At 38.2% G+C, this 26,893-nt stretch overlaps 1 protein-coding gene across 1 annotated transcript in view; it reads left to right on the top strand.

The window, feature by feature from the left end:
* The window catches only part of LOC149802467 (uncharacterized), a 512,180-nt gene that overhangs the window by 8,700 nt on the left and 476,587 nt on the right, over nt 1–26,893 (top strand). The window contains exons 3-10 of the mRNA XM_089951513.1: nt 587–1,965; nt 2,730–2,961; nt 4,186–4,371; nt 8,689–8,811; nt 11,783–11,971; nt 14,197–14,331; nt 19,846–20,031; nt 25,319–25,456. Coding sequence (XP_089807639.1) covers nt 587–1,965; nt 2,730–2,961; nt 4,186–4,371; nt 8,689–8,811; nt 11,783–11,971; nt 14,197–14,331; nt 19,846–20,031; nt 25,319–25,456 — 2,568 coding nt within the window. The remainder of the gene's footprint in view (nt 1–586; nt 1,966–2,729; nt 2,962–4,185; nt 4,372–8,688; nt 8,812–11,782; nt 11,972–14,196; nt 14,332–19,845; nt 20,032–25,318; nt 25,457–26,893) is intronic.

Here is a 26,893-nt window from a genome sequence, read left to right as displayed (position 1 = left end):
CACATTTGTTATTCACTCTCTCAAAGACAAGACTTCTGATTCACATTTGTTATTCACTCTCTCAAAGACAAGACTTCTGATTCACATTTGTTATTCACTCTCTCAAAGACAAGACTTCTGATTCACATTTGTTATTCACTCTCTCAAAGACAAGACTTCTGATTCACATTTGTTATTCACTCTCTCAAAGACAAGACTTCTGATTCACATTTGTTATTCACTCTCTCAAAGACAAGACTTCTGATTCACATTTGTTATTCACTCTCTCAAAGACAAGACTTCTGATTCACATTTGTTATTCACTCTCTCAAAGACAAGACTTCTGATTCACATTTGTTATTCACTCTCTCAAGACAAGACTTCTGATTTTATCAAGCATACATTACTTCTTCACATCCTACAAATAAGAATCGGTGCTTGTTTTCGTGAGCATTGTATGTAATTCCTACCAAAAGCTATCATACAAGACGATTGGATTGAATAATTTGTCAGGAAGCTATTTGCTTTGAGGAGTGACTTATGTTGTTGCTATTTTATATTGAAACATGTTGTAATGAGGATTACTAGATTCTTCTTTCTTTTTCAGCTGAAAATCACACTTAGTGATGAACCAGGGCGAGTGAATGCTAACACTGCTACAGTAACAGTCAACGTCATCCGCAACTTGGTGACACCATTTTTTGTAAACGAACCATATGACAGAACTATCCAGGAGGGACAGCCATTAAATATTCGCATAGTAACTGTAGAGGCCCGAGATACAGGTGTTGCGTACAATCAAATTCGATACTCTCTTATTGGAACCCGTGATGCTTTGACCTACTTTGCTATAAATGATGTCAGTGGGGATGTTTATTTAAATCGATCACTAGGAGGTGTGTCTGGTACGAGCTTTACCTTGAATGTTGTTGCATCAGATAATGGAGTCCCACCCAAACAAAACAGCACAGTTTTCACCATCACTATCAACCACAATCAAAACTGCCCCATCTTTTCTCCCAGGTTTTATCAAGCATCCATTGCCGACAATACTGCTTTGGGAACAGTCCTTGTAAATGTAACAGCCACTGACTTGGATACTGTTGCCCCTTACAACACTCTGGAATATTTCATCAAGTCAGGGACTGGTTCTGACAACTTTATTATAGATTCCCGGACTGGAACATTAAAACTAGCGAGAAGTCTATCAATTGATACATCAGGGGTTTCTCAGTATAACATCATTATAGGAGTTAGAGATCTAGCACCATCAAGCTGTGCTGCTATTCAAGATGCCACTGTATCTATCCTAGTTCAGAGAAACCAGAATCCACCAGTATTTATTAATGATCCCTATCGAGTGACAATTACAGAAAACAGGCCTATTGGTGACATTGTTACTCAGTTCACTGTTCAGGATGCTGATACAGTTTCTCCATTTAACGTTGTGACCTTGACCCTTGTGGGAGATGATGATGGTCCAACTTACTTCAGCTTTGATCCAAGCACACGACGCGTGGCAGTAGCGCGAAACCTTACACTGCAGACTGGAACTTTTTACCGATTAAGAGTTGTGGCTGTTGATGGTGGAACTCCCCCTAAGAGTGCTACAGCATTAGCTGAAATAACGATTCTGAAAAATCTCCAAGATCCAGCTTTTTCACCAATAACGTATACCACAACCATTGATGAGACCCTGCCACCTGGAAGTTCTGTACTGCGTGTAACAGCTACAGATGCTGATACATCCAGTCCGTACAATCTTGTTTCCTACTCCCTCACAGAAACACAGAGTAACAGCCATGCTCTTAGTTACTTTGCAATCGACAAATCAACAGGAGAAGTATATGTCAGACAGTCAATTTATGGAGATACAACTCGCGTTTTGGTCTACAGGTTTGGTGCTGCTTGCACTGACAATGGTTTGCCAACACAAAGGCCATGCCCTGCAATTGCCTCCATTGAAATTAATATTCGCCGCAACAGGTAAATAATAGTTTAGGTCCAATATTTTTATCGTCATTTAATTGTAACTTAGTTAATATTTTGTTTATCATACACACTCATTGGCATGGACTTTTAAATTTGATCATATTTCCATGAATTTAGTTTCATATCTCATGTTAGAAATAATGTAAGCTATTACAAACGGGATTTTTAGAATATCACTTTAATGTAAACCTTTAGTTATGCATGCAACTAATGTAAACCTTTAGTTATGCATGCAACTAATGTAAACCTTTAGTTATGCATGCAACTAGTTATCGGCCAATGTTTTACCCAAGATAAATTCTGATATAACAGTTTCATTTCTGAATGGTGGTGTTACATTTTTTATGATGGAAATCATGAGATGACATAAAAGTTTGTCAACTTCTGCTGTGCAAGATGCATCACTGCACAGGAGAAAACACATATTATTTGAAATAAGAATAAGTAAAGAAATGTTGAAATGGGAAATAATTAGTCATACAATTCTTTTTTCTTTCTTTATTATTTATCATCTATATATATATATATATATATATATATATATATATATATATATATATATATATATATATATCTTTAAATATTCAATAAAAAATTGTTTATCTGTTATGTCTAAATGGTTATTTCATTGCTTTTAACAACTGATTAAAGTCAAATATTATAAGAATATTAGTGACCATTACTGGGAGGTGAAAGTGTCAAAAGTCAGATCAAATACTGGCATACAAGGAATTAATGTTTGTTTTAACATATATCAGGTTTCCACCAGTATTTGTCAACATCCCCTACAACTTTACAATGGACTATACCCAGTCAGTGAACACTGAAGTGTTCCGAGTGACAGCCAGTGATGCTGATCCATCACCCTTCAATGCCATAACATACAGTATCATCGGTGATGGAGCTGCTTCAGCTGTCTTTAGAATCCAGCAGGATGGCAGAATATTCCTGAATCTTGACAACTCACTGGAAACAACCACAATATACACTGTAAGTCTCATCAGGTACATTTGGTTATGTCTTTGCCAGGAAGTTGGGGGGTGGGGGCAGGTTATGCCGTTGCCAGGAAGTTGGGTAGATTTGGTTATGCCTTTGCCAGAAAGTTGGTGTGGGAGGGACATTGTCTCTTGTGTTTAATTTTTGACAGCTACAGGCCTTGCTCATTAAATTTTGAGCTTCATAGTGTAAGTTCCTTGTTATTTCACCAGTTAGAACTTGAGCATGAGTCTTCTTTCCATCACCTTTTAAAATTCAAGGTCATTTGTTATCAAGGGCATGGCATGTACATTTTGTGACTGAATGCCAAGAATAGACTGGCACTTTGCAAATATTCTCCTATGTATTCCATGTGAAGGGCATCTACATTATTTTACTCAATGCCAGGAAGAAAATTACATTCTACCAGTCGGATATTTTCAAATAATTTTACTTTCTTAGAGCATTTTCATGTCATTTTCAGTACAAATGACAAATTAAAGACATGGTTTAGTGAGAAAACACATGCCATTATCACTGATAATAAGAATAGTAATAATAATAATAATAATAATAATAATAACTTTATTTTAAGAGGGTGACACAATTAGTTGCATGGAATTAATCCTCCTTGTGCACTATTACACCCAAAGTACATGTACACAGTTGCACACACAGTAATAATAATAATAATAATAATAATAATAATAAAAACATTGATAATAAAAGCATTGATAGTAAAAAACATGTATATATGGACATAAACAGAACATTTTGTAAGAATGTGTTTCAGCTATGTAGATTGTGTATATATGGTATAATAATAGTGAGACATCAGAGTTATGTTCCCTTTGCTACAGTCTGTGATGGGTTATGCCAACTTGGGTCTGGTAACATTTTCTTTTAGGATAATACACATATATGCATGTTAATGCTTTCAACAGATTTTAAAACTTGTATATCATAATATGTCCAACATCATAGACATGTACATCAACATGATATGAAAATAAACATGTTGAAAATTAAATAATGAAGTTATACAAAATCCCAGTCTCTTGAGAGACATTATAAACAAATTTTGCTGTGATATCTTTTATGCAATGGATGAATGTTATTTATTCTATTTGGATTTTATGGTTTCTCATGGTAACAGTCACTTCTTTTTTTCAAAATGGCTGTTAACTGTCTTTACTCTTAGCAAAAGCACTATATTGATTTTTATACTTGTATTTCCAGATACGAGTCAAAGCAGAAGACAATGGAGTACCATCCCTTTCTTCAGTTGAGACTGTCAGAGTTAACGTGAACAGGAACTTGCAGAGTCCCACCTTCCAGCAGCAGCAGTACTTCACTGTCATTCAAGATATAACAAGTCCAGGAACAAGCATCTTTGCAGTCTCAGCTAGAGATACAGATCTTGCAGTAAGATGATTAGCTTCAGGGAATTTAACATTAATCACACATTGATTAGCTTCAGGGGATTTAACATTAGGCACTCATTGATTAGCTTCAGGGAATTTAACATTAAGCACTCATTGATTAGCTTCAGGGAATTTAACATTAAGCACTCATTGATTAGCTTCAGGGAATTTAACATTAAGCATTCATTGATTAGCTTCAGGGAATTTAACATTAAGCACTCATTGATTAGCTTCAGGGGATTTAACATTAGGCACTCATTGATTAGCTTCAGGGAATTTAACATTAAGCACTCATTGATTAGCTTCAGGGAATTTAACATTAAGCACTAATTGATTAGCTTATAGGGATTTAACAGTAAGCACTCATTGATTAGTTTCAGCAGATTTAACATTAGGCACACATTGATTAGCTTCAGCAGATTTAACATTAAGCACTCACTGATTAGCTTATGGGGATTTAACAGTAAGCACTCATTGATTAGCAAAGGGGATTTAACATTAAGCACTCATTGATTAGCTTCAGGGGATTTAACATTAAGCACTCATTGATTAGCTTCAGGGGATTTAACATTAGGCACACATTGATTAGCTTCAGGGGATTTAACATTAAGCACTCATTGATTAGCTTCAGCAGATTTAACATTAAGCATTCATTGATTAGCAAAGGGGATTTAACATTAAGCACTCACTGATTAGCTTCAGGGGATTTAACATTAGGCACTCATTGATTAGCTTCAGGGAATTTAACATTAAGCACTCATTGATTAGCTTCAGGGAATTTAACATTAAGCACTCATTGATTAGCTTCAGGGGATTTAACAGTAAGCACTCATTGATTAGTTTCAGCAGATTTAACATTAGGCACACATTGATTAGCTTCAGCAGATTTAACATTAAGCACTCACTGATTAGCTTATGGGGATTTAACAGTAAGCACTCATTGATTAGCAAAGGGGATTCAACATTAAGCACACATTGATTAGCAAAGGGGATTTAACATTAAGCACTCATTGATTAGCAAAGGGGATTTAACATTAGGCACACATTGATTAGCTTCAGGGGATTTAACATTAAGCACTCATTGATTAGCTTCAGGGGATTTAACATTAAGCACTCATTGATTAGCTTCAGGGGATTTAACATTAAGCACACATTGATTAGTTTCAGCAGATTTAACATTAAGCACACATTGATTAGCTTCAAGGGATTTAACAGTAAGCACTCATTGATTAGCTTCAGGGGATTTAACATTAGGCACTCATTGATTAGCTTCAGCAGATTTAACATTAGCAACACTTTGATTAGATTCAGGGGATTTAACATTAAGCACTCACTGATTAGCTTCAGGGGATTTAACATTAGGCACTCATTAATTAGCTTCAGCAGATTTTACATTAAGCACTGATTGATTAGCTTCAGCAGATTTAACATTAAGCACACATTGATTAGCTTCAGGGGATTTAGCATAAAGTACTAATTGATTTACTTCACGGAATTTAACATTAAGCACTCATTGATTAGCTTCAGGGGATTTAGCATAAAGTACTAATTGATTTACTTCACAGAATTTAACATTAAGCGCTCATTGATTAGCTTCAGGGAAGTTAACATTAGGCACTCATTGATTAGCTTCAGAGGATTTAACATTAGGCACTCATTGATTAGCTTCAGGGGATTTAACATGAAGTACTAATTGATTAGCTTCAATGGATTTAACATGAAGCATTCACTGCATCATTTACCTAACAACCATCAAGATATTTGCGAAAATGAATAATAGCAGCCATTAAATTACATTTTACATTAAATCCAATTCATTGTTTGACAAACATACTGGACTGTATGATGATGAAAATTCCACTAAAATTTAAATATTAGCTTAAACTTGTTGAGTCTTGATCATTATTACAAAGCATAAAATAAGGATTTGGGGCACATTTTTATGACTCATGTGCATTTTGTTTCGCTAAAAATATGTAATTACCAGTTTCCCAATAATGTATGAATTAACTGTTTTGTTCCTTTAACAAATTCTTATCATGGAGTACTTTATTGGCTGTTTGTGGATTGGAGGTGGTTAAGGAATGCTGACGTTGATTAATCTAATGTTTTTCTGCATTATAACAAGGGAAAGCTGTAACTAACATGTGTTATATGAATTAAAATGTATTTATTAAATTTTGTAATTCTTAATTTCTGCCAGGGGATGATTTATTTTGGTGCTTTTAGGATTATTGTTGATACTTAAGTTAATTAAATTAGGCATGTTATCCCCATAAACTTAAAGATTACATATTTTTCAAATTTGAATACTTACTTTCCTGGTTTGCTCTTTTGGAACGAAATTGCCTTTGGGTTTTATCAAGAAAGTTGAGGTCTAGTGCTTGAAAAAACATTGTCAGCCAATTAATTATAATTGCTTATTGGGTTTTATCCAGAAAGTTGAACTGCTCCGGTGGCCTAGTGCTTAGAGCATCCACCTCAGATGCGGAAGGTCGTGGGTTCAATCCCCGGTCCAGTCATACCAAAGACTTACAAAAATGGTACTAACAGCTGCCTTGCTTGGTGCTCAGCATTAAAAGGTTAGTGTTAGGACTGGTCAACCTGGTGTCAGGATAATGTGACTGAGTGGGACAGCATGCTACATGTCAGATTTAATGCAACCCCTATTTCCCTCATCCCAACTCCCACCACTGCTAGATCTTCCATCAGAGTTGTAAGGTCATAACTTCATATCTGCCCTATTAATTTCTTTAATTCCTTTTTATACAGTTCTTAAATAACTCAAGACATCTTGTAATGGTATAATGCATTTTTAGCCCCAGGTGCCCTGTTGCCCTGTGGGCATCAACCAAGTTAAGCAGTAAGAAATTAATAAAACATCATGGACGTCAAATCAAAGGTAAATGCAGTGCTTAGGTTAAGAGTGAATTTAGATGGATCATTGAAAAATTACAAACAGTGAAAGGTACAGAATTAAGAGTGATCTTTGAAAAATAACAAACTTTGAAAGGTACTGAATTTAGAAGGATCTTTAGAATTTCTTAGATTGTTATGCATGGAATGAATGGTGACATTTATAAACATTTATTTAAAACTTTTATTTGATGGTAAAATGCTGCTTTGATAAGAATATATATGTCAAATTTAGGTTTTATACCCTAACCACTTTTTAAATAGGTATTCTAATAAAATGTCACTCTTTCTTGATATGTAATAAATATTAATACTGGAAAAAACCTTGTCCCCATTCAATATGTGATATGCATTTTTACTGGAAAAGCCCTTGTCCCCATTCAATATGTGACATGTATTAATACTGGAAAAAACCTTGTCCCCATTCAGTATGTGATATGTATTAATACTGGAAAAGCCCTTGTTCCCATTCAATATGTGATATGTATTAATACTGGAAAAGCCCTTGTCACCATTCAGTATGTGATATGTATTAATGCTGGAAAAGCCCTTGTCCCCATTCGGTTCTTGATACTTGATATGTACTAATAGTGGAAAACCCCTTGTCCCCATTCAATAAGTGATATGTATTAATACTGGAAAACCCCTTGTCCTCATTCAGTTCTTCATACTTGATACGTACATGTACTAATACTGGAAGATCTAATGTCCCTGTTCAATACATGATATGTATTAATACTGTAATACTGGAAGAGCCCTTGTCCCCATTCATTATGTGACATACAGTAATAGTGGAAGAGTTTTTGTCCCCATTCAATATGTGATACGTATTATAACTGGAAAGCCCTTGTCCCCATTCAGTTCTTGATACTTGATATGTACTAATACTGGAAAAACCCTTGGCCCCGTTCAGTTCTTCATACTTGATACTTACATGTACTAATGCTGGAAGATCCCATGTCCCTGTTCAATACATGATATGTACTAATACTGTAATACTGGAAGAGCCCTTGTCCCCATTCAGTATGTGACATATAGTAATACTGGAAGAGCCCTTGTTCCATTCAGTATGTGACATATACTAATACTGGAAGAGCCCTTGTCCCATTCAATATGTGACATATACTATTACTGGAAAAGCCCTTGTCCCCATTCAGTATGTAACATATAGTAATACTGGAAGAGCCTTTGTCCCCATTCAATATTTGATATACACTAATACTGGGAGAGCCCTTGTAACCATTAAATATGTGATAGATATGAACACTGGAAGAGCCTTTCATGTCCTCGTATAATATCCACCAGTTAAGCATGATGTTTTTTTGGTTAGTTTGTTTTCCTTTTATCTATTTCTCGATGATAAGATATACTTTCTCAATCAAATTTTTTTACTTTTTTTCAGTCACCCAATAATCAAGTGTATTATTACTTCACCTCAAGTGATGGTCGTTTCCAGTTAGACAGTGTCACTGGTATTATCTCCGTACGCAGAAACCTGTATGGCGAAACACAGAACAACTTTACAGTAAGAATTTTTTTCTTTTTCAAAATCAGATTTGTTTTGTTTTTTGCAATATTTTTCTTACTGTTCATTTAGACTTTTGCACTATGCATTTTCTGACTTTAGAATGAAGAGTAGCCATGACGCTGGATGACTCTATTTCTGACTTTAGAAAGAAGAGTAGCCGTACCACTGGATGACTGTATTTCTGACTTTAGAATGAAGAGTAGACTTAACACTGGATGACTATATTTCTGACTTTAGAATGAAGAGTAGCCTTAACACTGGATGACTGTATTTCTGACTTTAGAATGAAGAGTAGCTTTAACACTGGATGACTGTATTTCTGACTTTAGAATGAAGAGGAGCCTGGAGGACTGTATTTCATTTAGTGATCATGATATCATTATTTTTAGTATGTATTTCCTCAGAAATTACTTGGAGAGCTTGGCAAACTTCTTAAATAGTTTAAAAAATTATGCATTTTAGTGATTTCATTATTTAACTTGCCATCACTTTAGAAATTAATTTGAAGATTAAATTGCCCTCAGTGTAAGTGTGTAAATATTTATGTGAGAGAGAGAAAGAGAATGAAATTCCCCAGGTCTAGATGTTCTTAAATCAAATTACACCTCTCCCTCGATAACTCACTATACACCTCTCCCTTGATAACTCACCATACACCTCTCCCTCGATAACTCACCATACACCTCTCCCTCGATAACTCATGAACAACGGAATCCATGAACATAGACTGCACTATAAGTGAAGGCACAAGTTACTGAGGGACCTCCAAAATTTGAAAAAATCCTCTTAGCTATACTTTGAGAAAACCACGGGGGGGGGCGGGTAGGAAACTGGGCTTTATAATGACTGAATCCTCGTGTTACAATCACATTGATAATAATTGTTAATAACGCATTATTCTGTATAAATAGCATCACTGCTTTTTGTTTTGTTGATTAGTCTTGTTCTTGGAGTGTATTATGTTACTGTTTTGTTGAGTAGTCTGGTTCTTGGAGTGTATTACGTCACTGTTTTGTTGAGTAGTCTGGTTCCTGGAGTGTATTACATCACTGTTTTGTTGATTAGTTTGGTTCCTGGAGTCTATTATGTCACTGTTTTGTTGATTAGTCTGGTTTCTGGAGTGTATTACATCACTGTTTTGTTGATTAATCTGGTTCTCGGAGTGTATTACATCACTGTTCTGTTGATTAGTCTGGTTCCTTGAGTGTATTACATCACTATTTTGTTGATTAGTCTGGTTCCCAGAGTGGTTTACGTCACTTTTTTGTTGATTAGTCTGGTTCCTGGAGTGGTATTTAATAGTACACTGCCATGTCAGGAGTCAGAGTAGCAGGGAACTAGACTAACTGTTGATACACTACCAAACAAGATTCCTTTTTTTTCAAAAACTAGCGAGATTTATTTCATGAGACAATCGTCTACGTTGAAATTCAAATTTTGTATTGTTCAGTTAGTACTGTAATATTGATGTCGTGATTTCATTGGAAGTAATAGTGAAACTTCTTATCATCCTTGATGATATCTCTAAGTGCCAGTTCAGGAATTCTCTAAAACTTCCTTGCCTGCATTGGTCCATATCTGTGAAACCAGGCTCTTTATTTTGCGAAGTATTCATTTCACTTGGTTGCCTTGCTATCTTTGATCACAGTCATGAATGAATCAGTTAATTTAAGGTTTATATTACATGCACAATAACATTTATAACAGTGTCTGATTGATCAAATGAAGTGAGTTCACCCAATATACAACCGGGGCTGCTATATTTTAAGTACGATGGATTTGCATGCCTTTTAACTTTTCTTTTATTTCATTTATTTCACCTCCTTTATTTGATACCTCCTTACTTTTGATTCAAAAGACATAATTAATGTGATAATATAAAGGATGCCAGCTTTTAATTCAGTGCAACAATACAGCCAATACTTCTGCAAATCAAAACATGGTCGGGACTTAATTGGGTTATCAGAGAAATGGCTGTGGATATCGCTGGCACATTTTACTTCTGAATACTCATAGCATTTATGATGATTATACTTAAGAGAAACTAAAAGATAAAATTAAATCAGAAATTTCACTTAACAAAAATTATTTAATTGGCATTTAAATATTAATGTACTGCCTACTCTAGGTGTAAGTGACATTTTCATTGATCAAAATTTTCTTGAATATCTTTAATTATGATGTACTAAGAATGTCATTTGGAAAGAAAATGTAACCAATTATATGGCCCCCTTATGAAAAGCTGATAATTTCAAAATGTGGATTAAAATTTTCAGGTCCTTTCTACCATTTTTTACCACAAAATGAGCGATATATCAGTGTTTCAGTTAGCAATTTTGATCACGATTTTCTTCAAGTTTGATAAATAGGGATCAGTTTTTTGGGGGTATTTTCTGGTTAAAAAAATGGGATCCATGCCTGACCCCACATTATAAGTGGGTTTGCGAGTTATCAAGGCACAGGTTATAGAGAGAGTGGTGTAATTGTTTATATTTCTGTCAATTTTAGTTGCTTTCGATTTCATCATTTTCATACTCCACCATGACAGTCATATGGCATACAGTGATAGGACTCTCCATCTAGCTATCTTTATATTCATTTGTCTGTCTGTTTGTCTGTCTGTCACACCTATCTTGGTTAAGTTTTACACTTAGGTTGCTTTCAAGGCACCATAAAGGGACATCCATGTTCATAAATACATTTCAAGTTTGTTAATGAATTTTACTAAAGATTACAACCCTGTTTATGCCCTGTATGAATTTTACTAAAGATTATATACCTGTTTATGCCCTGTATATTTAATGGAATGCAATTGTCAAGTTTTCATGTGAAGAATAAATGATATTTAATGATATATTAGTATATTTGTTTCCTTCTTATTGATAGTCCATGATACATTAGTGTACATATTTATTTTTTATTGACATTCCATGATACATTAGTGTACATATTAATTTTTTTTTGACAGTATTCTATCTATGCTGAAGATGGTGGTTCACCACCAAAGAGGAGTACTACCATCCCATTGACAATCACCCTCTTAAGGAACAACTTCGCCCCGTATTTCATCAATGAGCCTTACACAGTTGATATTACCAACACCATGACCCCTTTGATTTCACTTGTCCAAGTTACAGCCAGGGATGATGACATTAATGTAAGGAAAATGATGACTATGTAAAGAGAGGATCAGTGTTCATTTCAAGTGAAATGTCTGAAACTAGCTCAGCATCTAAGCATTAGAGGGAACATATCTGGCGTGTTTCATAATTTTCATATAAACTGGGTGCAAATTTAAAATTGTATTAATCACATGATGGCACACACATTTTAATTAAATCTTTAGAAAAATTAGATAAGCTATTATTCAGACCAAAGACTGAATTGGACATTTGTAATGTGATGCATGTAATTGTTGTGATATATCCATAATGTACACTAATAATTAGTAAGATGTGATGTTTTCATAAACATATTGAAAATAAGAAAACATCACATGTTGATGATGTAATGTAATAAAGTTTAGAACATTTACCAATTCTAGTTCATAACTGGTACCAAGGTATAGAACATTTACCAATTCTAGTTCATAACTGGTACCAAGGTATAGAACATTTACCAATTCTAGTTCATAACTGGTACCAAGGTACAGAACATTTACCAATTCTAGTTCATAACTGGTACCAAGGTACAGAACATTTACCAATTCTAGTTCATAACTGGTACCAAGGTACAGAACATTTACCAATTCTAGTTCATAACTGGTACCAAGGTACAGAACATTTACCAATTCTAGTTCACAACTGGTACCAAGATACAGAACATTTACCAATTCTAGTTCACAACTGGTACCAAGGTACAGAACATTTACCAATTCTAGTTCATAACTGGTACCAAGGTACAGAACATTTACCAATTCTAGTTCATAACTGGTACCAAGATACAGAACATTTACCAATTCTAGTTCACAACTGGTACCAAGGTACAGAACATTTACCAGTTCTAGTTCACAACTGGTACCAAGATACAGAACATTTACCAATTCTAGTTCATAACTGGTACCAAGATACAGAACATTTACCAATTCTAGTTCACAACTGGTACCAAGATACAGAACATTTACCAATTCTAGTTCACAACTGGTACCAAGATACAGAACATTTACCAATTCTAGTTCACAACTGGTACCAAGATATAGAACATTTACCAGTTCTAGTTCATAATTAGTACCAAGATATAGAATATTTATGAATTTTAGTTCAGAACTGGCATCAGAAGTTAGAATATTTACCAATTCTTGTTTAGAATTGGCACCAACATTTTTGGATGATATGAGGACAAATGAAATTCATGCAGTAGAGAAATGGTCTTAAAATAAGTAACCAAAGAAGCAAAAGCCAAACTCTGTACAATTGAAAATATAATTTATTTCTCTAAACTAAAAAGTGAAAAAGTAAAAATAACTTACAGTATGATGAATGAAATCTTAAACAGTCTTAAATAGTTCTAGCAAGTTAAAAGTATGGAGTAATCCACTTAGTTCCAGTGGTATTCTGAATGATGATCACTGTTGTACTGGTGTACCAACAGTAATGAATAATACATCACTATGATATAATCCCAGAATGTCTTTAAATGAATTCACAACAGTTCTGTAGCTGCTATAATTCCAAATAGTCTGAATAGTTGCACTTAATAAATCCAATGAATGATTGAATTAAATAAATGAATTCTCTTAATTAAAAAGAACTGAATATTTTCCAAGACTGGTGTTTACTACCGAGAATGATTAATCCTCCGGAAACATATCCTAAATACAAAGCTAATACACAATACACAGAGTGTTGCAATTGAAAATCTCAGGTGTAAATAAGGTAACACTGCACAGCATTATAGGGAGGTAACACTGTACAGCATTATATGGAGGCAACATTGTACAGCATTATAGGGAGGTAACACCATACAACATGATAGAGAGGTAACACTGTACAACATGATAGGGAGGTAACAGTACAGCATTATAGGCAGGTAACACTGTAAGGCATTATAGGCAGGTAACACTGTAAGGCATTATAGGCAGGTAACACTGTTCATTGTTAAGCTGTACCAGCTATTATTCAGGTCATTTTTTCTTCTTCTTTGAAATGGAAAATTGGTCCTAGAAATCTGCAAATGGAAAATTAGTCCTAGAAATCTACAGTTAAAACAATTCAAAATTTTATTGCATATGTGTAGATAATATTTTCTGTGTACAGTTAAACCATTCAAGTGTGTATATAAAATTTCTGTATAAAGTTAAATCCATTTAAATGTGTATATAATATTTCTTCATACAGTTAAAACCATTCAAGTGTATATAATATTTCTGTTCTTTCTTTGAAGGTGCCTTACAATACACTAACCTACTCTCTGATTGGAGATGACAATGCCCCCAACCTATTCCAAATCAATCAGCAAGGCCAGATCAGCATCCGATCAGGTGCAACAGTCAACACAGATAGTGTAACATACTATAGGGTAAGTCTCCAGCAGTGAATAGCAATTTATATCAGGCCTCAGAGTAAGTCTCTAGCAGTGTATAGTAATCTACATCAGGCACCAGGTTAAATCTCCAGCAGTGCATGTGATGTACATCAGGCCTCAGAGTAAGTCAGTAACAGTGTATAGTAATGTACATCAGGCACCAGTGTAAGTCTCTAGCAGTGTATGTGATGTTACATCAGGTCTCAAAGTAAGTCTCTAGCAGTGTAAATTAATTTACATCAGGCCTCGAAATAAGTCTCCAGCAGTGTATAGTAAGGGTGAAACAATACACCTGTGCCACGTATCAATACAATTCATGCAATGCAGCCTGTGATGCAATACATATCGATTCACATATAAACTTGATGGTCTTTCCATCTTTGGAAGGTAGGTGGTGCCCTTTCATGTATGTTGACATTCTTGGTTGTATTTCCAGTATGCAGACTACAGACAGACATGAAGTTATCATATATTTATATACAATTCTCATTGCTGAGAAGATAACTACAATACTTCCAAACAGACTGCCTGTTGGTTGCAGTGAGTTTTATCCACCGTTTAAGGCCGTATAATGATGGCTCCATTTAACTCCCTTTGTTTTGTACAACATGAATGATTTGAAAATATATTATTGCCAATTTCATGTCTCAGTTCCATTTGGAAGACATTACAATGTTATCTTCAAAACAGAAGAAATAATGCATTTTCCTTGTGCTAAGAAAATTTCACCTAGAACAAATCTGGGCATGGAAATAAGGTTGAATATCAACACAATCTGTCCCATTTTATTTCCTGTAGATACAATATACTGCTGCAGCTACAAGTGCTTGTATTTGTTAGTGAAGAAGGAAAATTATTGACTACACCCAGTCCTGTTCTACAGTTTTCTTTTAACTTACACAAGGTGACAAACTTGAGCAGTTTGAAATCTGCCCCATTGCTCATTCTATGCTAATTTCATTTATTCTCTCAGCACCCCATTTCACTGGTTAAATATCTCTGCATAAAAAAGAAAAATACCAAATTTGTTTCCCATGTACAATTTGAGAAGAGTTGATTACAGGATTTTATCTTTACCTCCCCTTTATCAAATTTTGCATGATTCACGCAATGGCAAACCCTGACATCGTCTTCGCTTAAGTACTTGACATATCTAATGACTTTCCCGTGAAGTCTCTCTGTTGCTCTGCCAATACTTCCTGTTTGTCCTGCAGAGAATAAGCTATACTGATTTCTGATTGGTGGTTATTTTTTAACCTGGAGCAGAAGTAGCAACAACCACAAATGAGAATTCAGTGTAACATTTTCGATGTGCAGCACACCGGTAGAGTAGTTTTCAAATCGACCAAAGGAGTCAAGAAACCAGTGAAAGTATAAACTTCACGTGAAAGTGGTTATTAAATGATGAGTAAAGTACTTCATTAAACACATGGAACATGTTTGGAATGAATAGAATACGCTGAATATACTTTTGGGTTAAGATAATTAACATGAAATGGGTGGGGGAGGGGCAGATTATGAACCATGTCACTTTGTGTTAACTTGTACACTGCAAGTGGGTATTCTCAAATAATCTTTTATGTTGTTACTAATAAACATGAGTGCCTGTGACTGCAAATGCTGTTTCAGGTGGTTTATAATTTTACAGAATAACAAGGCAACTAATAATAATTAGTCATGACTGTTGAAAACTAATATAAAATGCAAATGGTAAGTATCATTTTGTTTCCATTCTCTGTCTCTTGTATCTATATAAATATCATGTCAGCAAAAGTATTGATGCATCGATATATTGATGAATCTTTTCATCCATAGTGTATAGTAAACTACATCAGGCACCAGGTTGAGTTTAAAGTAGTGTATGTGATGTACATCAGGCCTCAAAGTTAATCTATAGCAGTTAAAGTAATTTACATCAGGCCTCAGAGTAAAGTCTCCAACAGTGTATAATAATGTACATCAAACCTGAGAGTAAGTCTGCAGCAGTCTATGGTAATATACATTAGGCCTGAGAGTAAGGCTCCAGCAGTCTATGGTAATATACATCAGGCCTGAGAGTAAGTCTCCAGCAGTCTATGGTAATATACATCAGACCTGAGAGTAAGTCTCCAGCAGTCTATGGTAATATACATCAGGCCTGAGAGTAAGTCTCCAGCAGTCTATGGTAATATACATCAGGCCTGGGAATTAGTATCTAGCACTCTACAGTAATATACATCAGGACTGAGAGTAAGTCTCCAGCAGTCTATGGTAATATACATCAGACCTGAGAGTAAGTCTCCAGCAGTCTACATTAATTTACATCAGGCCTGAGAGTAAGTCTCCAGCAGTCTATGGTAATGTACATCAGGCCTGTGAATAAGTCTCCAGCAGTCTATGATAATGTACATTAGGCCTGGGAATAAGTTTCCAGCAGTCTATGGTAATATACATCAGGCCTGAGAGTAAGACTCCAGCACTCTACATTAATATACATCAGGCCTGAGAGTAAGTCTCCAGCAGTCTATGGTAATGTCATCAGGCCTGGGAATAACTATATGGCAGTCTATGGTAATATACATCAGGCATGGGAATAAATCTCCAGCAGCTTATGGTAATATACATCAGGCCTGATAGTGAGTCTCCAACAGTATATGATAATGTACATCAGGCCTGAGAGTTAGTCTCCAGTAGTCTATTGTAATGTACATAAGGCCTGGGAATACATCTCCAGCAATCTATGGTAATGTACATCAGGCCTGAGAATAAGTTTTCAGCATTCTGTGACAATATACATCAGGCCTGAGAGCAAGTCTCCAGCACTCTACATTAATATACATCAGACCTCAGAGTAAGTCTCCAGCAGTCTATGGTAATGTACATCAGGCCTGGGAAGAAGTCTCCAGCAGTCTATGGTAATATACATTAGGCCTGGGAATTAGTCTCCAGCAGTCAAAGGTAATATACATCAAGCCTGAGAGTAAGTCTCCAGCAGTCTGTGGTAATATACATCAGGCCTGGGAATAAATCTATGGCAGTCTATGGTAATATACATCAGGTCTGGGAAAAAGTGTCCAGCAGTCCATGGTAATATACATCAGGCCTGAGAGTAAGTCTCCAACAGTCTATGCTAATGTACATCAGGCCTGGGAATAAATCTATGGCAGTCTGTGGTAATATACATCAGGCCTGGGAAAAGGTCTCCAGCAGTCTATGGTAATATACATCAGGTCTGAGAGTAAGTCTCCAGCAGTCAATGGTAATGTACATCAGGCCTGGGAATAAGTCTCTAGCAGTCAGTGGTAATATACATTGGGCCAGTGAATAAATCTATGGCAGTCTATGGTAATATACATCAGGCCTGGGAAAAAGTCTCCAGCAGTCTATGATAATATACATCAGGCCTGAGAGTAAGTCTCCAACAGTCTATGATAATGTACATCAGGCCTGAGAGTTAGTCTCCAGCAGTCTATTGTAGTGTACATCAGGCCTGGGAATAAGTCTCCAGCAGTCTATGGTAATGTACATCAGACCTGGGAATAAGTCTCCAGCAGTCTATTGTAATGTACATCAGGCCTGGGAATAAGTCTCAGGCAGTCTATGGTGATGTACATCAGGCCTGGGAATAAGTCTCTAGCAGTCTAAAGTAATATACATCATGGGTATTTTAGATGTTCATTAAAAATTGAAAATAGACAATAACTCTTGCAAGAAGCTATTTTTAGCCCCTAACTTGCTGTCTATTTGGAGCAAGTTGCTATAACATGCTCAATGTACATGACCAAAATCTCTCAAATTGGTTATCATTTGTTATCATTGGTTATCATTGGCATTAGAATTCAAAAATCTAATAAAACTAAAGAGTACAAAGGTAGTATCACATGACCAGTCACTTTCTCTGGGCTTTCAAAGGTAGCAACAACTAGCTTGAGTCTCACCATCCGAACATAAACCTCTATTTGCACTTTATTGGTATCTGTCAACATAAACCTCTATTAGCACTTTATTGGTATCTGTCAACATATACCTCTATTAGCACTTTATTGGTATCTGTCAACATATACCTCTATTAGCACTTTATTGGTATCTGTCAACATATACCTCTATTAGCACTTTATTGGTATCTGTCAACATAAACCTCTATTAGCACTTTATTGGTATCTGTCAACATATACCTCTATTAGCACTTTATTGGTATCTGTCAACATAAACCTCTATTAGCACTTTATTGGTATCTGTCAAAATTTAACCTTGATTACCAGTTGACTTACAAATGTTAGTTTATCTTCTCTTAATATTCATTTTTGGTTTCTGATGTTATGGTTGTCATCCATGGTACATTCTATTGGATTTCTGACATTGTGGTTGTCATCCATGGTACATTCCATTGGATTTCTGACATTGTGATTGTCATCCATGGTACATTCTATTGGATTTCTGACATTGTGGTTGTCATTCATTGTACATTCTATTGGATTTCTTATGTAATGGTTGTCATTCATTGTACATTCTATTGAATTCCTGATGTGATAGTTGTCATTCATTGTACATTCTGTTGGATTTCTAATGTTGTGGTTGTCATTCATTGTACATTCTATTGAATTTTTGATGTGATAGTTGTCATTCATTGTACGTTCTATTGGATTTCTGATGTTGTGGTTGTCATCCGTGGTACATTCTGTTGGATTTCTGATGTTGTGGTTGTCATTCATTGTACATTCTATTGGATTTATGATATGATGGTTGTCAGTCATTGTACATTTTCTTTGCCTGCTTCACTAGGACATCCTGTATGTCTTCTGCCAAAAGACTTGGTCCCTCCACACATAAATGTCTCCTGCCAAAAGACTTGGTCCCTCCACACATAAATGTCTCTTGCCAAAACACTTGGTCCCTCCACACATAAATGTCTCCTGCCAAAACACTTGGTCCCTCCACACATAAATATCTCCTGCCAAAACACTTGGTCCTTCCACACATAAATGTCTCCTGCCAAAAGACTTGGTTCCTCCACACATAAATGTCTCCTGCCAAAACACTTGGTCCCTCCACATGTCTTCTGCCAAAACACTTGGTCCATCAACACATAAATGTCTCCTGCCAAAAGACTTGGTCCCTCCATGCGTAAATGTCTCCTGCCAAAACACTTGGTCCCACCAATTGTATACCCTTCCTCATCAAATCTAGTCTTTATGGTAGACATTTTGCAAATGTGCTATGCAAATATTTTACTTGGAGATATGTTTTCACTTATTTTGTAAATCATTTTCATCCTCACTAAGGCAATGAACAGCATGTAGATCTATTGTTGATACAAAATTCAGGCATGGTAGATATTTGAGATATCTGATGACTTAGTGGAACAAGTGCTTGTTTGACTTAGTGGAACAAGTGCTTGTTTGACTTAGTGGAACATGTGTTTGTTTGACTTAGTGGAACAAATGCTTGTTTGACTTAGTGGAACAAGTGCTTGTTTGACTAAGTGGAGCAAGTGCTTGTTTCATTTTATATTCATTTTCTTTCACATAGGTGCGTGTCCAAGCAGCTGATGGTGGCATTCCCAGCAAAACTGCTGTCACAGTTGTCTTTTTGAACATCACACGGAACCGTTTCTCTCCATCATTCCAAAGTCCTAACTACAATACTCTGATTCCTGTTACACAGGCACTTGGAGTGCGCATCATCCAGGTCCAAGCCACAGACTTAGATTCAGCGGTAGGCCTCTATATATTAAGAAAATTTGGTCTGTGCAATTGGAGTCATAATGTTTTATAGGAATCTATAAAGGTGGCTCTTAAGTTGATACATGTTTATTTATCTTCAACAGTATAGCTATATATGAACCATATCTGTAGGTGTGATAGAATGTTTGCGTATACGACATTTCTTTTTGTTATGTATCAAAATTGCATCCATAATTTGTTCCAGTTTTTTATTATTTCATGAATGGGATAGACAATGGTTACGATGGTTACACAAATATATTTACTTTTTGGGAAGATGATTATGCCATTATTACTGAAATCATCCTGTATGAATTCGATATGAATCCTGTATGACTTCTGTATGAATCCTGAATGAATCCAGGATGAATTCTATATGAATCCTGTATGAATCATGGATGAATTCTATTTGAATCCTGTATGAATCAAGGATGAATTCTATTTGAATCCTGTATGAATCCTGGATGAATTCTATATGAATCCTGGATGAATTCTATATGAATCCTGTATGAATTCTGTATGAATCCTGTATGACTTCTATATGAATCCTGATAATATGACCAGGCGTTGTGTGTATAGGACCAATTATGTTTGATCATTACTTACAACATAAAATCATTAACTTATTTCTATAAAACATGCAGAATGAATAATTTCATAATAGGAAAACAAAATAGTAAATTGCATAGCAATTGTAATGCTAAATGGATTCCCATTGTGGATATGAACTAGAATGGGGTGATTATGGCTTTTATTGTGGTTGTATATGAGCCATGTCATTTGACACCCTTATCATATCCTAGAGACCATCATTTACCTTTCATTGTCAATTAAGTTTTAATTTAATTCTTTTTTAAAAATATAATAAAATAATACTTATTGATGATGTCACAGTTTGTAGCATGCAAATAATTACAAGCATTATGGTCTGTTCAACTTCCACAAAGAATGTAAAATTTTCATGTGAAACTGCTCATATAATAGAACAAAAACTAATAAAAGTCATTTACTGGCACGTTTTCTCACAGACTCTCAGTGCCCAAGACTTGAACCCATGCAGAAAGAGGTGAGATAGTAGCGATCAATAAATGCGATCACATTAGACAACTTGGCCACCCAGGGCCCCTGACATGCATGAATTTGCCACCCAGGGCCCCTGACGTGCATGTATTTGCCACCCAGGGCCCCTGATCTACATGTAATGGCCATCCAGAGCCCCTGACGTGCATGTATTTGACACCCAGGTCCCCTGACATGCATGTATTTGACACCCAGGGCCCCTGACCTACATGTAATGGCCACCCCGGGCCCTGATGTGCATGTATTTGCCACCCAGGGCCCCTGACGTGCATGTATTTGCCACCCAGGGCCCCTGACCTACATGTAATGGCCACCCATAGCCCCTGACCTACATATAATGGCCATCCATGGCCCCTGATATGCATATAATTGCCACCCAGGGACCCTGACATGCATGTAATGGCCACATAGGGTCCCTGACATGCATGTAATGGTCACCCAGGGCCCCTGACTTGCATGTAATGGCCACATAGGGTCCCTGACCTACATGTAATGGCCACATAGGGTCCCTGACATGCATGTAATGGTCACCCAGGGTCCCTGACATGCATATAATTGCCACCCAGGGACCCTGACATGCATGTAATGGCCACATAGGGTCCCTGACCTACATGTAATGGCCACCCAGGGCCCCTGACGTGCATATATTTGCCACCCAGGGCCCCTGACCTACATGTAATGGCCACCCATAGCCCCTGACCTATATATAATGGCCATCCATGGCCCCTGACATGCATATAATTGCCACCCAGGGACCCTGACATGCATGTAATGGCCACATAGGGTCCCTGACATGCATGTAATGGCCACACAGGGTTCCTGACCTACGTGTAATGGCCACCCAGGGCCCCTGACATGCATGTAATGGCCACCCAGGGCCCCTGGCATGCATGTAATGGCCACATAGGGTCCCTGACATGCATGTAATGGCCACCCAGGGCCCCTGACATGCATGTAATGGCCACCCAGGGCCCCTGACAAGCATGTAATGGCCACCTAGGGTCCCTGACATGCATGTAATGGCCACCCAGGGCCCCTGACATGCATGTAATGGCCATCCAGGGTCCCTGACATGCATGTAATGGCCACCCAGGGCCCCTGACATGTATGTAATGGCCACCCAGGGTCCCTGACCTACATGTAATGGCCACTCAGGGCCCTTGACATGCATGTAATGGCCACCCAGGGTCCCTGACATGCATGTAATGGCCACCCAGGGCCCCTGACATGCATGTAATGGCCACCCAGGGCCCCTGACAAGCATGTAATGGCCACATAGGGTCCCTGACATGCATGTAATGGCCACCCAGGGCCCCTGACATGCATGTAATGGCCACCCAGGGCCCCTGACATGCATGTAATGGCCATCCAGGGTCCCTGACATGCATGTAATGGCCACCCAGGGCCCCTGACATGTATGTAATGGCCACCCAGGGTCCCTGACCTACATGTAATGGCCACTCAGGGCCCTTGACATGCATGTAATGGCCACCCAGGGTCCCTGACATGCATGTAATGGCCACCCAGGGCCCCTGACATGCATGTAATGGCCACCCAGGGCCCCTGACAAGCATGTAATGGCCATCCAGGGTCCCTGACATGCATGTAATGGCCACCCAGGGTCCCTGACATGCATGTAATGGCCACCCAGGGTCCCTGACCTACATGTAATGGCCACTCAGGGCCCTTGACATGCATGTAATGGCCACCCAGGGTCCCTGACATGCATGTAATGGCCACCCAGGGCCCCTGACATGCATGTAATGGCCACCCAGGGCCCCTGACAAGCATGTAATGGCCACCTAGGGCCCCTGACATGCATGTAATGGCCATCCAGGGTCCCTGACATGCATGTAATGGTCATCCAGGGCCCCTGACATGCATGTAATGGCCACCCAGGGCCCCTGACAAGCATGTAATGGCCACATAGGGTCCCTGACATGCATGTAATGGCCACCCAGGGCCCCTGACAAGCATGTAATGGCCACATAGGGTCCCTGACATGCATGTAATGGCCACCCAGGGCCCCTGACATGCAGGTAATGGTCACCCAGGGCCCCTGACATGCATGTAATGGCCACCCAGGGCCCCTGAAAAGCATGTGATGGCCACATAGGGTCCCTGACATGCATGTAATGGCCACCCAGGGCCCCTGACATGCATGTAATGGCCATCCAGGGTCCCTGACATGCATGTAATGACCACCCAGGGCCCCTGACATGCATGTAATGGCCACCCAGGGTCCCTGACCTACATCTAATGGCCACTCAGGGCCCTTGACATGCATGTAATGGCCACCCAGGGTCCCTGACATGCATGTAATGGCCACCCAGGGCCCCTGACAAGCATGTAATGGCCACATAGGGTCCCTGACATGCATGTAATGGCCACCCAGGGCCCCTGACATGCATGTAATGGCCACCCAGGGTCCCTGACCTACATGTAATGGCCACTCAGGGCCCTTGACATGCATGTAATGGCCACCCAGGGTCCCTGACATGCATGTAATGGCCACATAGGGTCCCTGACATGCATGTAATGGCCACCCAGGGCCCCTGACAAGCATGTAATGGCCACCTAGGGCCCCTGACATGCATGTAATGGCCATCCAGGGTCCCTGACAAGCACGTAATGGCCACATAGGGTCCCTGACATGCATGTAATGGCCACCCAGGGCCCCTGACATGCATGTAATGGCCACCCAGGGTCCCTGACCTACATGTAATGGCCACTCAGGGCCCTTGACATGCATGTAATGGCCACCCAGGGTCCCTGACATGCATGTAATGGCCACCCAGGGCCCCTGACATGCATGTAATGGCCACCCAGGGCCCCTGACAAGCATGTAATGGCCACCTAGGGCCCCTGACATGCATGTAATGGCCATCCAGTGTCCCTGACATGCATGTAATGGTCATCCAGGGCCCCTGACATGCATGTAATGGCCACACAGGGTCTCTGACATGCATGTAATGGCCACCCAGGGCCCCTGACAAGCATGTAATGGCCACATAGGGTCCCTGACATGCATGTAATGGCCACCCAGGGCCCCTGACAAGCATGTAATGGCCACATAGAGTCCCTGACATGCATGTAATGGCCACATAGGGTCCCTGACATGCATGTAATGGCCACCCAGGGCCCCTGACATGCATGTAATGGCCACCCAGGGTCCCTGACCTACATGTAATGGCCACTCAGGGCCCTTGACATGCATGTAATGGCCACCCAGGGTCCCTGACATGCATGTAATGGCCACCCAGGGCCCCTGACATGCATGTAATGGCCACCCAGGGCCCCTGACAAGCATGTAATGGCCACCTAGGGCCCCTGACATGCATGTAATGGCCATCCAGGGTCCCTGACATGTATGTAATTGTCATCCAGGGCCCCTGACATGCATGTAATGGCCACCCAGGGTCTCTGACATGCATGTAATGGCCACCCAGGGACCCTGACATGCATGTAATGGCCACATAGGGTCTGTGACATGCATGTAATGGCACCCAGGGCCCCTGACATGCATGTAATGGCCACCCAGGGACCCTGACATGCATGTAATGGCCACCCAGGGCCCCTGACATGCATGTAATGGCCACCCAGGGACCCTGACATGCATGTAATGGCCACATAGGGTCTGTGACATGCATTTAAATGCCACCCAGGGCCCCTGACATGCATATAATGGCCACTGAACATTTTTTATTCACATTTAGTTGTGGGTTGATTTGTGTCCTTTACAGTTACAGCTTAAAAATTACAGTGTAAATTTTCAATATCTGTGAAAAATTTGATTTAATCTTTTAGGAAGTAAATTTATTATCATTTTCATATGTTGCTCTTAATTCTGTTTGTTTATTATTTTGTTTACTTTGGTCAAATTCAGTGTTTACTTTAAATTTATTATACATTTCAACGAAACTGTTCATATTTGCAAAGTATTGTCATATCCATGGATATGACATGTATACTTACTTTAGATATCGTGTCCAAATATTGGCATGAGATGAGACATGTATCTTCAATAACAATGGAGAGGAGATCTATACTAGTATATTTATGTGTATATGTTAATCCAGCAGTCAGCTCTTTATCATTGTGATGTACAGACATAAAAATATCGTTTAACATTGATTTATTTTGAAACCCTTGACATTTAAAACAGATTTTATTTATTCAGTTTTCTGTTATTTTTGCAGGCCCCTTACAACAGCTTGCAGTATTCATTACTTGGAAATGTCAGAGCACTGAATTATTTCCAAATTGATGGCAGTACTGGAGTTATTTCCCTTTACAATCCTGTGTACAATGATCCTGATGCCTTGACAGGTTACACAGTAAGCAGACCATTACAGAAATATTCTAACATAATAAACCTGATACAGCTGTCCCCCATTATAGGATATAACTCACTGATACAGCTGTCCCCCATTATAGGATATAACTCACTGATACAGCTGTCCTCCATTATAGAAGGTAAATCAATGATTCAGCTGTCCCCCATTATAGAAGATAAATCACTGATACAGCTGGCCACCATTACAAAAGATAAATCACTAATACAGCTGTCCCCCATTATAGGAGATAAATCACTGATACAACTATCCTTCATTATAGAAGATGAATCACTGACACAGCTGCCCCCAGTTATAGAAGATGATCACTGATACAGATGTCCCCCATTACAGAAGATAAATCACTGATATAGCTGTCCCCCATTATAGAAGATAAATCAACAATACAGCTGTCCACATTATTAGTCTTTTTCACTGTAATGAAATTCCAGATATAACGTGTAATGATGTGGACCTTTTGACCAAAATTATACAAATGAAAGTTGCTGTTTTTTAATAGAATTGTGAAGTCTATCAGCTAAAAACTTTATTTAGTAATTATGTTTCTGATGAGCCACAATTCCAAGTTGTATTTGATTGGCAACAGGGTATAGGACTGGTGAAAGTGCTAAGGACACTGAATCAGCAGATCAGTGACATAGTCTATAAACATACCTCCCCTCCACTGATCAAGTAGATATGTAAGACGTGCCTCCCTCCATTAAAAACAATGGTGTATAATAAACCAGGAGTGCTGGCAGAATGGAGGGGTGGGGGCAAACGTGTAGTTGTCAGCTATTAAGTTTCATGGATGTTAAGGCCAAACCATAATTTAGAGGTGAAATCCTGGTGGGGTTTTTAGTGCCCCCCCCCCCTTTATGCGGGTAACCATGTAAGGAGCTGATTATTAGTATTTGTCATCCAAAATGAGTGACTGAAGTGCTGCAGTGTAGAATGTATTATCCTGTCATGAAAGAGAATGTGTCAGTGACTGATTGATGTCCATTTGCACAATATAGCTACTACTATACAATATAACTATTACTAAGGTTTATACAATATAGCTACTACTAAAGTCTGTACAATATATCCACTACTAAGGTCTGTACAATATATCCACTACTAAGGTCTGTACAATATATCCACTACTGAGGTCTGTACAATATATCTACTAATAAGTTCTGTACAATATAGCTACTTCTAAGGTTTATGCAATATAGCTACTACTAAGGTCTGTACAATATATCCACTACTAAGGTCTGTACAATATATCTACTAATAAGTTCTGTACAATATAGCTACTACTAACGTTTATGCAGTATAGCTACTACTAAGGTCTGTACAATATATCCACTACTAAGGTCTGTACAATATAGCTATTACTAAGGTTTGTACAATATAGCTACTACTAAGGTCTGTACAATATAGCTACTACTAAGT

Source organism: Sinohyriopsis cumingii, chromosome 3, assembly GCF_028554795.1.
Source record: "Sinohyriopsis cumingii isolate HCF-2022 chromosome 3, ASM2855479v2, whole genome shotgun sequence".
NCBI lineage: Eukaryota > Metazoa > Mollusca > Bivalvia > Unionida > Unionidae > Sinohyriopsis > Sinohyriopsis cumingii.
This window is presented reverse-complemented; position numbering and strand designations above follow the sequence as displayed.